The sequence below is a fragment of the Megalobrama amblycephala genome, linkage group LG14, assembly GCF_018812025.1.
Source record: "Megalobrama amblycephala isolate DHTTF-2021 linkage group LG14, ASM1881202v1, whole genome shotgun sequence".
NCBI classification, from domain to species: Eukaryota; Metazoa; Chordata; class Actinopteri; order Cypriniformes; family Xenocyprididae; genus Megalobrama; species Megalobrama amblycephala.
The window spans coordinates 47,165,965-47,181,700 of NC_063057.1; the positions used below are offsets into that span (position 1 = coordinate 47,165,965).

The 15,736-nt window shown below is 38.8% G+C and overlaps 2 protein-coding genes and 1 long non-coding RNA gene across 9 annotated transcripts; 2 read left to right on the forward strand and 1 right to left on the reverse strand.

The window, feature by feature from the left end:
* Nucleotides 1-4,007: 4,007 nt before the first annotated feature.
* LOC125245811 (serine/threonine-protein kinase pim-2-like) lies at nucleotides 4,008-9,435 on the reverse strand. 7 transcript variants are annotated; one of them, XM_048156580.1, is made up of 12 exons: nucleotides 8,417-9,430; nucleotides 7,922-8,068; nucleotides 7,273-7,334; nucleotides 6,898-7,149; nucleotides 6,542-6,769; nucleotides 6,415-6,441; nucleotides 6,161-6,255; nucleotides 5,968-6,018; nucleotides 5,342-5,723; nucleotides 5,076-5,255; nucleotides 4,659-4,798; nucleotides 4,008-4,403 (listed from the first exon to the last, which is right to left on the reverse strand). In XM_048156580.1, exons 2-11 carry the CDS (start codon nucleotides 8,032-8,034, stop codon nucleotides 4,665-4,667), a joined length of 1,524 nt encoding a protein of 507 aa, XP_048012537.1. In that variant the 5' UTR covers nucleotides 8,035-8,068; nucleotides 8,417-9,430; the 3' UTR covers nucleotides 4,008-4,403; nucleotides 4,659-4,664. The 7 variants fall into 7 exon arrangements, with proteins under 7 accessions (XP_048012537.1, XP_048012536.1, XP_048012539.1 ...); XM_048156579.1 differs by lacking the exon at nucleotides 4,659-4,798 and having other exon boundaries at nucleotides 8,417-9,433; XM_048156582.1 differs by lacking the exon at nucleotides 4,659-4,798 and having other exon boundaries at nucleotides 6,898-7,104; nucleotides 8,417-9,432.
* On the forward strand, nucleotides 6,262-6,791 carry LOC125245933. The gene is made up of 2 exons (XR_007179622.1): nucleotides 6,262-6,450; nucleotides 6,551-6,791. It is a non-coding gene; the product is annotated as an uncharacterized LOC125245933 (long non-coding RNA).
* Nucleotides 9,436-13,031: 3,596 nt separating the features above from the next.
* Nucleotides 13,032-15,736, forward strand: LOC125244523 (endonuclease domain-containing 1 protein-like). Its single transcript, XM_048154592.1, has 2 exons — nucleotides 13,032-13,695; nucleotides 14,434-15,736. Exons 1-2 carry the CDS (start codon nucleotides 13,342-13,344, stop codon nucleotides 15,451-15,453), a joined length of 1,374 nt encoding a protein of 457 aa, XP_048010549.1. The 5' UTR covers nucleotides 13,032-13,341; the 3' UTR covers nucleotides 15,454-15,736.

The following is a 15,736-nucleotide window of genomic DNA, read 5'->3' on the forward strand; positions in this document are numbered from 1 at the left end:
TGGTACACTTATAATAAGTGTTTATATTCGGACTATTTCAGACCGGAATGGTAGGACTCGCCGCAGAATATCACAGTAACTGCGTGACTCACCATAGACATACATGGAGAAAAGTAGCTCCGGCTAGAATGTTCCTCCGCAAGACGCGTGCAGTTCTGTTTATTAACCGCTAGAGGGCCAAAAATCGCGGACAGCAGCTTCAACAAATATTGGTTCATTTTGGCTTCAGATCCGTCATTTATGTTTTTAAACATCCTCCAATATTCACTTACTTTTTGTACAATGTTTATGAATGGCTATGTTGCCTGATGTGTTATTGTTTTGATGGAGCTATTCTGGTGCCTTGGGAATCATTGTTGTGTTTTTTGTCAGGTGTGTGATTACTCTAGGTATCGTCTTTAGTTTAAGTCCATAACAAGTCACAATTAAAGTCTGTGGACTGATTGATTGCTTTAATTACGATTGTGAGCATCTGTGGATTGTCGTGCATTTTCCATATTACTATTGACTGATAAAGGCAAAGAGCTGAAACGATTGTCATCTTATCTCCTGTGTATCTTAAAGTTTTTTAAAGTGCTTTTTTGGTATTCTTAAGTGCTCGATTGAGGAAAATCAAATGTTTGAATGCTGTCAAGATGCAAGTATCTGACAATGGCAAATTTGTACTCAATGCAGCTTTGAAAAAAAAGAAAGAATGTCCAAAATGCCGTTCCATCACACTGATTAAATAGCATTCCAAAAATGTTAGTTTCACAATGTTCATCATGTAAAAATGTGCACAAAAATGTGAAAATGTAACATTTTTGGAATGGCATTTTGGACAGAACAAAACATGACACAATGTTATTTAATCTGTGTGACTGAACAGCATTTTGAAACTTTTTAAAATAAACAGTTTGGCGACACCAATGGTGAGCTGAGGGACTAAATCCTCATGAGTTACTTGTGAATGAACATGAGAAGGAATGTTGTTTCAAACGTGGAAAGACGTCAATACACACCATTTTTCAAGTTTAAGTCCACAGAGGTTAATCTTCTAACTCCTGACTGCTTTGTCGGACAAAATGGCAGATTCGGCATTCTGATTGGTTAGATCGCTTGTCAATCAAACTCCCAGTGAAGGGTCAATTAAAGGATAATTTAACAAAACAGCATTAAAGCCTGGATCCCATGGATTAAGGACAATTTTTTTTCTCTTTAAATATGTTTTATGAACTTTTTAATAGTTCTAATGAGCTTTAATTGAAGTAAAATGTTAATTCAATGAGAGTCTTGTGAAAAAGAGATCTTTGTCTTACATAAACTGTTAACTTTTTAAAAATGTTATTGTTTTTAAAGGTGTAATTCAACCCAAAATGTCGGCATTCCAACACTGAATTACTTTCTGTCTGTTTTACATAAAGGAAAATCATTTGAGTCTGTTTTTAGAAGTCAAGGGTAGCCTAACCAAAGTGGTTTGGTGCAACATTCTTCAAAATTTCTTCTTTTGTGTTTCACAGAAGAGAGAAAGTCATGAGGGTGAATAAATGATGACATAATTTAATAGCAGTAAATTTACCTTACGGCAATCCTAGCTCAAAATCAGTGCTTTACTGTGAAGTGCATTTCCATTTCCATTATTATTTGTCCCTCTCTTAGTATTATTTACTTATTTATTTACTCCAACATTCATGGGGGAATTAAACTGAGGTATTTTAGACTGGCTCGATCTCAGTGGGGTGTGGCCTACAACAGGTTATAAGTGCTTGAGGTTGTTAGATCACTCATATCTTGTTCAGCATTGTGTGTGATTGACACAGTAAGTACTTTTCAATAATTCATGCTTTCAATATAATTAGGGCCCGAGCACCGATGGTGTGAGGACCCTATTGGAATTGCTCAGCCAATTATTCTTCTTCTCCAAAATGAATCGCATTTTTGAGGGTCTAAACGTTCTCAAAAACTCATGAAACTTTGCACACGCGTCAGAAGTGGTGAAAATTTACATCTGATATGGGTTTCAGAATTAGGTGTGGCAAAATGGCTCAATAGCGCCACCTACAAAATTTCAATTAAGCGCCCTTCGTGCTACGTTTCACGTACAGTTATGAAATTCGGTAGACAGATGTAACAGCCCAATACCTACAAAAAAGCCCCGGGTGCAAAGTTTGTAAACCCAACAGGAAGTGAGATATTTTGAATTTTCTCTACAAAATTTTGGCAGTTTTTGCCATTTCCACATGTTGTACTTTAACAAACTCCTCCTAGAGCTTTAATCAGATCAACATCATATTTGGTCAGTCTAATCTAAAGGCCTTTGAGATGTTAAATTGCGAAGATCTAGAGTTTTCACCAAAGGGCGTGTCCGTGGCGGCCTGGCAAAGTTCGATGTTTCGCCATGAAACAGGAAGTTGTTGTAACTCGGGCATACGATGTTGGATCTGTCCCAAACTTCACATGTTTTATTAGAGTCCTGACCTGAAGACATCTATATGACAATATTCAGTAACAGTCATAGCGCCACCTGGGGGCAACAGGAAATGACATGTTTTACACTGTGATTAACTCCTCATAGAGATTAAACCAGATCAACATCATATATGGCCAATCTAATCTTAAGGCCTTTGAGATGTTAAATTGCAAAGATCTTGAGTTTTCGTTGAAGGTTGTGTCCGTGGTGGACTGACAAATTCTGATGTTTCGCCATGAAAGATGAAGCTGTTGTAACTCAAGCATACAATGTCCGATCTGCTCCAAACTTCACATGTGTGATAAGAGTCCTGGCCTAAAGACATCTATATGACAATATTCAGTTAGCCATAGCGCCACCTGCTGGCAACAGGAAATGGCATGCTTTACACTGTAATTCACTACCAGATTCATGTTTCATTATGCCACGAAGTACCAAACATGCTAGAAACACGTTAAATTATGCAACACTTGGCTGAGTGCTAATGTATGCAAATAACGCAACGAAAGAAACAGGAAGTTGTTGTAACTCAGGCATACAATGTCCGATCTGTTTCAAACTTCACATGTTCGATGATAGTCCTTGCCTGAAGACATCAACATGGCAATATTCAGTGACGGTCAAAGCGCCACCTGTTGGCCACAGGAAGTGTGGCATTTCAAAATGACTTTGGCATAATTCTCCTGTATTCACTCGCTTACATGCATGTCGCCCACTGTTCACTGTTTTCCTAAGGCCAACGGGTGGCGGTGAGCCCGGGTGCGAGGGCCCTTTCATCGCTGCTTGCAGCTTTAATTGTATTTTGGTTTTCTTTTCTTTTGTAGATTAGTTAGTTTCTTCCTAAATAGTTAGAGGGTTTATGTTTGTTATTTTGGCCTTAATCCTCCCACATCTGTACAATAAATGAACTTGTTTATTTTGATATTGAGTTGCCTTTGGTCTTTGTTAAAGCCCTGGTGTTGGGAATTGCACCTTGCTGCCTCCACACATCACACCATATTTATTCCGTTACCTGTTCCTTAGACTAGATGGGAACGTAACAATGATTCTCAACTAATCAAAGATATAACGGAATTGATTGATATACCGTTTTACTTGATGCAATGTGTGGGTAAAATGGCCTTAAATGTGATACATTGTATCTATATACTGTATCTAATTTGCATATGAATGTGTTCTTGGGGCAACATGTCATGAAAAAAGAAGTGTAATAATGGGAGCAATAATTGGCAACATTTTCATAATAATGTCTAATATTTCATAGGAATATTGCTATATAATTTCCCTATTCACTTGTTGTGTCTCCCAAAATGCCTGATGTTGGATAAACATGATTGTACAAAATCAATGCCCTGTTTTGTTACAGAAAGTCATATTTCTATTAGAAACTCCGTAACATTTTACGGAGATGTTGATTTATGACAATTTGAGGTTTAGTTATTATGATTACAACATTATTTAAGAGTGCTAAATTTGATCACTAAATTAATGTCAGTCATTGTTAAAGACCAAGGAGTTCTTGTTGCCATGGTGAAACCTCCAAACATTTGATATCATGTAGAGTTTTATTTACATTTTTATTTAGTTTTATTTTGGGAAGCACAAAAATAGGTCTTTGCCTTTTCACTTCAAAGGTTCCTCCTAGGCCGAGACTGTTTAAAAAAAAACATTTCTTTAATTCAAAAATGATATATACATATGTACAGATCGGTCATATACGAGGCGCTATATATAAATAAAGATGAGGTGTCTTGACTTTTTAAAAAACAAAGCAAAAATTCATTTTAAAACAAAGCAAATGTGGCTGTGATGATGCTTGATGATTTGGTTCCAGTCTCGCAGTCTCTCGTGTTCTCGCTCAGACGTGGACGGGCTCCGAGTTCCCTGTCAGGTTGGGGTTGGACTTCAGGCTTCGGGTCAAGTCTTCCACCAAGGACAGCAAGTATGTTATTTCCTGTCCAATACAAAGATCATATGAACAAGTCAACTCATGAACAATTTTATATTTTCTGTTTGCATCACTGATTCTGTTATTTTCCTGTTTATTACCACAAAGCCGCTTTGAAACAATCTGTATTGTATAAAGCGCTACATAAATGAGCTTGACTTGACTATAACAAGAACATTACAATGAACACCTCACTGCAAATGATCCAGAATTGAAGACACATGATAATAATCCTACTCTGTCTGTTACACTTCCTCACACCTGAAATCACAGACAGACTGAATCTCCTGAACTTCCCCAATCTAGATCACTTGTAATCCATTCATGCTGAAACATCTGCTCTAACGTCGGCCGTTTAGTGGGATCCCGGGCTAGGCACTGGCTAATCAGATCTGCACATTCTGTACAAATTTTAATAAGGAGAGAGCTGGTTAGTCGTGACCATGTGACTTGGCATCTATGAAAATAGCATCTAAAATGTTCCTTATTTTTACTTTAAAAGTGAAGTATGTCGTTTCTTACAAAATAAAGCATATTTTCAAAAGGCCCCTTCCCAAACTCTCGCTATACGTTGGGCTATAGTTATAAAAAAATCTTACATACTTCACCTTTAACTGTTTCTGTACAGAGCCTTTGCTTCATGCGTGTTTATCAGTGTTATCAATATTATTCACTCACCTTCGGATAATGTGGAGTTATGAAATGTAATTTTGGCCTGTGTGATTTCTCTTCTACTGCGAAAAGGAAGACATCCGTTCACCATCTTATACAACAAGACTCCTAGGGCCCAGACATTTGTTGGGACGGCGTGGAAGCGAGGTTCGGTCAGGACTTCAGGTGGGCAGTAAAGCGGTGCTCCTGTAAGCAAGACATTTGCACATTTTAAAGCAACAAATAATTAGTAAGTCACTACATTCAGGTTTCCACACTCCCAAAATACTCACCGATGTATATTTTGCTCTCGTAGCCATCACTACTAAATAGCTGACCGCAGCCAAAGTCTATCAGCTTGAGACGAAACGTGTCTTTGTTCCACAGAAAATTCTCAGCATGGATGTCATGGTGAAAAACACCACGCTCGAGGCAGTGTAGTAGCGCCATCATAGCCTGTAGCACGATGAGCTGTGCGGCTGGTTCACACAGTCGAGGGTTACGGGCGATGAAGTCATGCAGGCTCTCGCAGGGTTCCGGGTACTCCATAACGAGAGTGAACGTTTGAGGATGTTCAAACCACTCGTATAGATGTATGACGTAGGGGCATATGGGTTCTCGCCTCATCATCAGCAGCAGCGCCACTTCGGTAACGAGAGGTTTGGGGTGCCCAGGCTAGAGAAAAGTAGTAGACAGAAGGTTAGCTGGGTAAAAATCTGAAGAAAACATGTCATTTTTAAATGTACTTTTCTTTGATCTTTTTAGATACGTTCAAAAGAGGCTTTTCAGCTCAAAGTTATTTGGTGCCTCTAGGCTTATTTGTCAATCACATTCACACCTGATGCTTCCTACGGGTGTATCAACTACAGTAATCTGCACTTAAACAACTAAATACATATTCAGGCTTTGGCCAACTTACAATATGAAGATAACGATCGTTGTCAATCTTGAGCATCTGCTTGATGGCAACCTGCAAAAAACAAACAACAACAACAACAAAAATCAAAACAGTAACAGTATTCAAGCACTTGATCTTGCACTAAGTATTAAACCATCGGTGTAAATTGTTTTAAATATGTTTTGATGCATGCAAGAGCAAAATTAAGATTTACCTTTTTGCCATCAAATTTGCGCGTTCCCTCGTACACCCTGCCAAATCCTCCGGATCCAAGCATCGCTCCCACGTTATACAGAGACTCAAAGGACTCTGAAAAACAAACAGTAAAATCTAAGAAATATATGAGATTGCTAGAGCCATTGTTTCATTTAAAAAATATCAGTGCTGGTTGTGTCGAGAAAATCATATTAAAATGGGGAAAATAAAACTGACAAAATAACGTTGGAGAAATAACCACTGCCGACTTACCATTAATTGGCTTGACGCCGGAGTGATCTGGAGCAGGTGACGGTGGCTCGGGATCAGACTCTGGCTCCAGATCTGGAGCAGGTGACGGGCTCGGGATCAGGCTCGGGATCAGACTCTGGCTCCAGATCTGGAGCAGGTGACGGTGGCTCGGGATCAGGCTCTGGCTCCAGATCTGGAGCAGGTGACGGTGGCTCGGGATCAGGCTCTGGCTCCAGATCTGGTGGAGGGACAAAAGGCTCCACAACATCCACATCACTACAGGGGCAACAGCACCGGAAAGGACTCTTCATCGCCTTCCACAGCCTGTTGAGGAAAGAACGAATTCTTTTCCTCTTCCTGCGTTCTGTAGGTTTTTCTGAAAGGAAGAAAAACAATTGTTTTATTTAAAAAATATCAGTGTTGGTTGTGTCGAAAAAATCATATTAAAATGGGGAAAATAAAACTGACAAAATAACGTTGGAGAAATAACCACTGCCGACTTACCATTAATTGGCTTGACGCCGGAGTGATCTGGAGCAGGTGACGGTGGCTCGGGATCAGACTCTGGCTCCAGATCTGGAGCAGGTGACGGCGGCTCGGGATCAGACTCTGGCTCCAGATCTGGAGCAGGTGACGGCGGCTCGGGATCAGACTCTGGCTCCAGATCTGGAGCAGGTGACGGCGGCTCGGGATCAGACTCTGGCTCCAGATCTGGAGCAGGTGACGGCGGCTCGGGATCAGGCTCTGGCTCCAGATCTGGAGCAGGTGACACTCGGGACAGGGGCAACAGCTCACAGGCGGAATCTGGTGGAGGACAAAAGGCTCCACAACATCCACATCACTACAGGGGCAACAGCACCGGAAAGGACTCTTCATCGCCTTCCACGGCCTGTTGAGGAAAGAACGAATTCTTTTCCTCTTCCTGCGTTCTGTAGGTTTTTCTGAAAGGAAGAAAAACAATTGTTTTATTTAAAAAATATCAGTGCTGGTTGTGTCGAAAAAATCATATTAAAATGGGGAAAATAAAACTGACAAAATAACGTTGGAGAAATAACCACTGCCGACTTACCATTAATTGGCTTGACGCCGGAGTGATCTGGAGCAGGTGACGGTGGCTCGGGATCAGGCTCTGGCTCCAGATCTGGAGCAGGTGACGGTGGCTCGGGATCAGACTCTGGCTCCAGATCTGGAGCAGGTGACGGTGGCTCGGGATCAGACTCTGGCTCCAGATCTGGAGCAGGTGACGGTGGCTCGGGATCAGACTCTGGCTCCAGATCTTCCACGGCCTTCCACGGCCTGTTGAGGAAAGAACGAATTCGTTTCCTCTTCCTGCGTTCTGTAGGTTTTTCTGAAATGAAGAAAACAATTGAAAACACAACTATTAGAAACATCTCTGACATCAAATTAAGCAACGATAGAATGCCGTCTGAGAAGAGGATTTCTGTGTGCGTGTTTCGGGTGTGTGTCAGACAGCGCAATTACCATTGATCTGTCCACTTTACACCGCCCGGCCTTATTTCAATCTCACCTGTTGAGCTCTCGCTCACAGGAGAAGCCTCCATGGCACCCTGGGCAGTTAGGCCACGTAACGTCTCCTTTGGCTCGACAGGAACTTGACCTGGCAGCGGAGGGCACAGCCATCCATCGAAGCTGTCGGCGGACCTGACAGCCTGACCTGCGGACATAGAAACAGCCGACTCAGAAGACAGAGGTGTTAAATATCCAGGAAGCTCCTGGCTCTGTGTCTGGGTCGGGTCTGGCAGCGGATCCTGATCATCAGAACTGGGTCTCCAAACATCACATAGTTAGTTATGTTGTATCAATAATCAATGTCAGTGGGTCAATTACAAATTGTTACTTTAGTTACTCAAATTGAAGCGTTTATTTCATATGCAAGGAATCAAATTCATCTGATCACTTGGGGGATCAAATGGGTTACCTGGCACAATTTTTTTCACATTAATGTAGGCAATCATTGTACATCATACCATACCATAAACAAGTGAAAAACTAAAGCACTCGCCTCCTCTTTCACCCATCATGTGAGCCATCTTCCTGCAATCTGCAATAAAAACTATACAAAATACAATACAAAATGCAATACAATAAAATACAACTCTCCTCAGAAATACTCCTCCACAGAAAATAAAAAAATAAAACAAAACAAAAATTAATAAAAAAAAAAAAGAAATAAAAACAAACTCCTTCTAAACTAAGAGAAGAACAATGAAATAAAAGTATCCTCAAAAATAATAGGAACTCTTTCAAAAATATAACTTTATATAAAAAGGATATATCCTGCGATGTCTTCTAGAATAAAAGTCTCCTCTCAGAAATCCTCCAACAGCTTCCAAGTCACAAGATTCGCACAGAAAATACTCTGCAAAAGTCTGTAAATTCGCCTCGTCTCTCAACCAACAGACAGTGATCGGTTCGAGTGTATATATTCAGTCAGAATTCATAACACGCGTCGCTATAGCAACTCATCGCATGCATGCACGTGCACATGAGAAGAGCGCGTGAGCGCACGTCGAATCGGAACACATTTATTGACTGTTTCAAACTTCATTTGGACGTTTTCTTTAATAAATATAATTTTTATTCTTTCTGAACAGTTATTGTTGTTGTTATTATTATTATTAAAATCCTTGGAAATATTCGTGTCCAAAATCTGCATTAGCCTATTCATAATTGAGCAAAAGCGTCCACTTCGCAATTAAGGCACTTACAGTCTAATGGATCATGTAGGCATTGCTTCTGTCCAAAATGCGTGTAAAAAGGCACAAGGGAGGATAAATCGGACATCTTATAAACTCTAGAGATTGATTAAATTGGCTCTTTTCCGCATATATAACCATCAAGCCAATCAGCTTTCAGTATCACTAATGCGTCATCGAAATAAAGCCCATTTATGATTTTACTAATGAAGGAGTGGAGGATGACGTTCATCATGTATTTTACAATCATATCTTTTATGGAGGACGAAACCTGCAAAAACAATAAATATATAAATACCAGAATAAATAAATCCACAAAATTGTACATAAATAAAATACATGTGTAAATAAATACACAATAATTTCACATATTCCTGCATAAATAAATACACAATGAATTAAATGTGCGAGGAAGATAAATAATTTAATAAATAAAACGAATGTTGGGGAAATAACAAAAAAAATGTTCAAGGAAACAATCGCTAAACTGAAAGTTGACTTTTTTTTTTCTTTTAACCGTTTATTCATTTTTTTTTTTTTTTTTTTTATGTATTTACTAGGGTGAATTAAAAGGGTGATTGGGACAGTTTTTGAATTTGTCTTAAATGAAAAACATCAGCTCAGCACATGATACATTTCTGTAATACTGAAGATGTTAACTATCCATTTGAGGAGGAAACGATGGTATATTATAATGAAAGGATGTGCGACATACACTTTTCTGCAAACTGAGCAAAACCATTTGTTTGGTAACGTTTGGGTGATTGGGACAGCACGTCTTTCCATTGATTTAGGGTAGTTTAAGCATATTTACTGTATTGCACAGTTCATACTTTGATATAATTTTATATGCAATATTTCCTTTTCTGTTCATCATCATTAAGAGTCCATGTTTATGTTTGTTCAACTTTATTTATTTGAAATCCATCAAAAGAAGGTTTGAAGTCCAAAAGTCAAACCTTTCATTACTGCAACAGTAAAATTATTACTGCAATCAGTAAAAAAAAAAAAAAAATGAGTTTAACTATAATGTTTCTATTTTCAGAATATAGAGAATATAGAGCATATAGAGCATAAACAATGGTTCTCTATTGCAAGGCTAATAATTTTCTTAATTAGCAAAGCATTTAAGCACTGTCCCAATCACCCAAAATTACACATTTTGTGTTTGGGTGGATGGGACAAAATAAAAACAACCTAATTCTGAAAATAGAAACATGATATTAACAATTGTTTTTACTGATTTTGTAGCAGTAGTGCGTCATATTCATGTTTCTATCAAACGTTTGTAGTAGCTATGACAATTTTAAGACCTTATTATTAAAACTACCAAAAGCGTATGTCATTTTCCTCAGTTCATGCATTTCACGGTCAACTTCCCGTTTGATGCATGTCCCACCCACTTACATGATGTTAGACCAATGAGGGCATCCCATTTGAATTATGCGGTCTCACAGCTAGGCCTCAGCAAAAAAAGTTTTTATTTGAAAAGAAAATAAATTCTATATAGTTACTGTCCCATCTGACCTTGTGTCCCAATCACCCTTCATTCACCCTACATTTGATGTGGTTTCTACCTCCGTAATATTTCAGTCCTGAATTGGCACATGACAGCGTAGAGTTAAACTGTTAATAACTTAAATATTGTTTGAGAAAGACAGGAGACAACTGAATTGCAATTAAATTGAGTGTTTTTGTGAAATGAAAATTAATAATAGGCCTATACATATTTGGATCAGATGGACAATGTAATGTTTCCTACTGAGAGCCCGAAAAAACAAAAGGTTGTTTGAATTTAGTATTTTTCATGTCATGACATTGTTCAGAGCGTGATAAACAAATGGGGATTTTTTTTTTTTTTTTGAAATATATTTTATTCATATGTTATGCTACAGTATGTCCTCTGTAGTGGACACCAGAACTCGGTTGTTTAAAAAAATAAAAAGACATGAAATGACATGTATAGGCAAAAACAATATACATGCCATTTACAAATCAATTTTTAGGGTTCAGGATTTTTTTTTTTTTAACCAAACTTTTATAAAGTTGATTGTTACGTCCAAGGACGTATGTTTTTGTTTTGTTTTGTGTTTTTTTTCCCTTTCTCCCTGTTTTCCCTCTCTCTCTACTTCCATAAGCAGGAAGTAACGGCTGCCACCTGACTCCAGTGACTGGTGATCTGATGTGATTGGAGGAGGAGAGGAAGCTGTGGGGATTTAAGCAGCACCATTGCACAAAGAGAGCAGTGTGTGTGTGTGTGTTTGTGTGTGTGGAGGCTGCATTGTGAGGCTTCTTTTCCCAACCCAGAAAGCCTTATTAAGTTGTTTTTGACTTATACCTTGTTGATTTTTTTTTTTTTTTCTTCTTCTTTAGTGTCATTGTGTTGACACTTTTTGTTGTACTTTGTGCTACCAGAAAACCCTTATGTTTTGTAAGTTATCTCCTTTTGTATATACTTTTGTTATTGTTTTTCTTTACCTAAGTTTATTTTGTTAATCATTTGGGGAAGGGTTAGTAGAGAGGTGGGTGCCATTTTCTTTATATCTTGTTTTCTCTTGTTTAAGTTAGGGAGTTAGTGTATTATTAGGGCCCGAGCACCGATGGTGTGAGGACCCTATTGGAATTGCTCAGCCAATTATTCTTCTTCTCCAAAATGAATCGCATTTTTGAGGGCCTAAACGTTCTCAAAAACCCATGAAACTTTGCACACGCGTCAGAAGTGGTGAAAATTTACATCTGATATGGGTTTCAGAATTAGGTGTGGCAAAATGGCTCAATAGCGCCACCTACAAAATTTCAATTAAGCGCCCTTCGTGCTACATTTCACGTACAGTTATGAAATTCGGTAGACAGATGTAACAGCCCAATACCTACAAAAAAGCCCCGGGTGCAAAGTTTGTAAACCCAACAGGAAGTGAGATATTTTGAATTTTCTCTACAAAATTTTGGCAGTTTTTGCCATTTCCACATGTTGTACTTTAACAAACTCCTCCTAGAGCTTTAATCAGATCAACATCATATTTGGTCAGTCTAATCTAAAGGCCTTTGAGACGTTAAATTGCGAAGATCTAGAGTTTTCGCTGAAAGGCATGTCCGTGGCGGCCTGGCAAAGTTCGATGTTTCGCCATGAAACAGGAAGTTGTTGTAACTCGGGCATACGATGTTGGATCTGTCCCAAACTTCACATGTTTTATTAGAGTCCTGACCTGAAGACATCTATATGACAATATTCAGTAACAGTCATAGCGCCACCTGGGGGCAACAGGAAATGACATGTTTTACACTGTGATTAACTCCTCATAGAGATTAAACCAGATCAACATCATATATGGCCAGTCTAATCTTAAGGCCTTTGAGATGTTAAATTGCAAAGATCTTGAGTTTTCGTTGAAGGTTGTGTCCGTGGTGGACTGACAAATTCTGATGTTTCGCCATGAAAGATGAAGCTGTTGTAACTCAAGCATACAATGTCCGATCTGCTCCAAACTTCACATGTGTGATAAGAGTCCTGGCCTAAAGACATCTATATGACAATATTCAGTTAGCCATAGCGCCACCTGCTGGCAACAGGAAATGGCATGCTTTACACTGTAATTCACTACCAGATTCATGTTTCATTATGCCACGAAGTACCAAACATGCTAGAAACACGTTAAATTATGCAACACTTGGCTGAGTGCTAATGTATGCAAATAACGCAATGAAAGAAACAGGAAGTTGTTGTAACTCAGGCATACAATGTCCGATCTGTTTCAAACTTCACATGTTCGATGATAGTCCTTGCCTGAAGACATCAACATGGCAATATTCAGTGACGGTCAAAGCGCCACCTGTTGGCCACAGGAAGTGTGGCATTTCGAAATGACTTTGGCATAATTCTCCTGTATTCACTCGCTTACATGCATGTCGCCCACTGTTCACTGTTTTCCTAAGGCCAACGGGTGGCGGTGAGCCCGGGTGCGAGGGCCCTTTCATCGCTGCTTGCAGCTTTAATTTTTCAGCTATAATTGTTTTGTTGCATAGATAGTTGCTTGCATAAGTTGTAATGCACTTAAAAACATACTGAAAACTCTGTTGTAATTTTGAACCATTTTACCAATAATCTTGTGATTTCCTCTTTCAGATTAAATGTTCTATTGCTTGACAATCTGCCTCTCTGTCTTTTGTCCTAAGAGTTTAGCTGTCAAAAGGCCAGTATAACACACAATATTTGCTACTGCAGCTTCAAAACATGTTTCTTGTATGCCTGCTCATCTGTGTTGTGCTGAGAGCATTCAGTGCTCAGGCAAAAGTGGTCGAAACCTTTGCAGAGTGTAAAGAGTTTTTCTATGATGACAAAGAACCAGTTGGGATGGATCAGAATGCCAAGAAAATCTGTCAAAAGTTGGTAAAAGGAGGCTTTTATTATGCTACACTCTATTCGGTTCACCACAGAATTCCCCTCTACAGTGCCTACACACTTGGTGCTGATTGTAAAAATGAAAAGGAAAACATCTGGCGCATAGAGCCACAGGTATGTGCTTCACTGTCTAACAAAAGACTTTCATTAGCAATTTTGGCTCTGCATTACATAAGAAGCAGTGCAGTTGTGTTCATTTAATTGGATTAGTGGTCTGCGTTATAAAATATATTAGATGGATAGTTCTTCTTTGCACTTAAAATAGTAATTGTACAATTGTACAATCGTAAAATTTAATTTACCATGGCATAGTTGAATAACAAGAGTTCAGTACATGGAAATGACATACAGTGAGTCTCAAACTCCATTGTTTCCTCCTTATGTAAATCTCATTTGTTTAAAAGACCTCCGAAGAACAGGCAAATCTACATAACACCGACTGTAATGCAACAGTCGGGATCATTAATATGTACGCCCCCAATATTTGCATATACAAGCAAGGACAATAGCGAAAAATGGCAGACTGAGCGATAATAACTTTTATAACTGTAAGGTGAACTATATTTAATGGTAAATTGTCTTTCTAAATGCTTCGTTAGCATGTTGCTAATGTACACGCACTGAATCTGCACATTTTTAATCCCACCCCAAAATAGGCAGTTAAAACATGGTACAATAAAAAAAAATCTATGGGGTATTTTGAGTTGAAACTTCACAGACACATTCAGGGGACACCTTAGACTTTTATTACACCAGAGACATATTGCATCTTGTGAAATAGTGTTCTAGGGCACCTTTAAATATAATTAAAGACAAAGAAGGCAGGAAGAAAAAAAAATGTTTCTATAAAATTTAGGGGGAAAAAAGTGAAACCAAATATTATAGCATTAAATTACTCTTCTAACATTATATTTTTTTCTGCAGATTTCCGATACTAACATTGATTATATGGTCCCTGAGAATGACCCTACCATAGATAAAAACATTATTAAAGTAAATCAATCCATGAGCAGTGACTACAAAGAAAACAATGTCAACAATGACATCAAATATGATCGTGGACACCTGAACCCCAACTGTTTCCAATACAAAGAAGGCCGTAAAGCAACATTTACACTGACCAATGCTGCTCCAATGGTTCCTCGCTTTAACCGAGTCCACTGGTGTAAATGGGAGACAACTTTGAAGAGATTTTTAAAACAGCTTAACATTGATGGAAAAGCGTACATTGTCACAGGCACGGTACCCAGTGCAAATGTCCGAATACCAAAGGACTCCAAAAGGGTCACGGTGCCCTCTCACGTCTGGACGGCAGTCTGCTATTATCACAGCAACGATGACACAAAGTCTTTTTCCTTCGGTTACATAGGACAAAATCATCCGATCGACAACATAAAACTGATGAGTGTTTCAGCCCTGAATGTTCAGGTTAGTCAACTCTATACTACGCTCATGCAAACTGCTCAGTCAGTTAGAATTTTCCATAATGACTGTTTTGAAGACCACTATAATAATTTCAAAGAGACATTGAACAATGCGTTTCACAAATCGAGAAAGCGAGAAAGGGATTCTGAATATGAGGAGTTCCGCAAAAGGTACGCATCAGAGCAGTCAGATGTGGAAAGCCTGTTGGTCCCAGAGAAGCAGAAGCCTGCAGCTGATGGCTGTTTGGATGACACTGAATGTTGTGACAGCTGTCAAAGTGATGAGGGAGATGAACCCTACAAATATGGTGAAAAAAAAGTGTGTGGCTATACGGATAATAACAATAAGAATCGGCACGAGTGCTGTACTTCTGATGACTGCTTCTCTGCGGTGAATGAGAAAACCTGCAAGCCTGAACACCCCTGTGGCTACTATGGTGAAAAGTACCTGTGGTGCTACACTACTGATAGCAGCTGGTATGACAGCTGGGATTATTGTTGCACAGATTGTAGTCAGTAGTTGGTTTAAAATGTTTATTGCAATTAATGCTAAAGTATTACTTAGCTAAGTTAAATGTGTTTGTACTTTAGAACTCAACCTAGAAACTCTAAGATAATAAGATCTCTGTACTTCTATTATATAGAAAATGTATTATTTTCCTGGTGATTTGTAAGAAAAAAAAATCTATGACTCTGTAATACATCTGCACAATGCTTACAGAAGAGTGATTTTCATGAAGCAAAATCTAAAATGTATCCATGCTGATCAAAGACAACATGAGCAAATAAATCTCTATCCACTT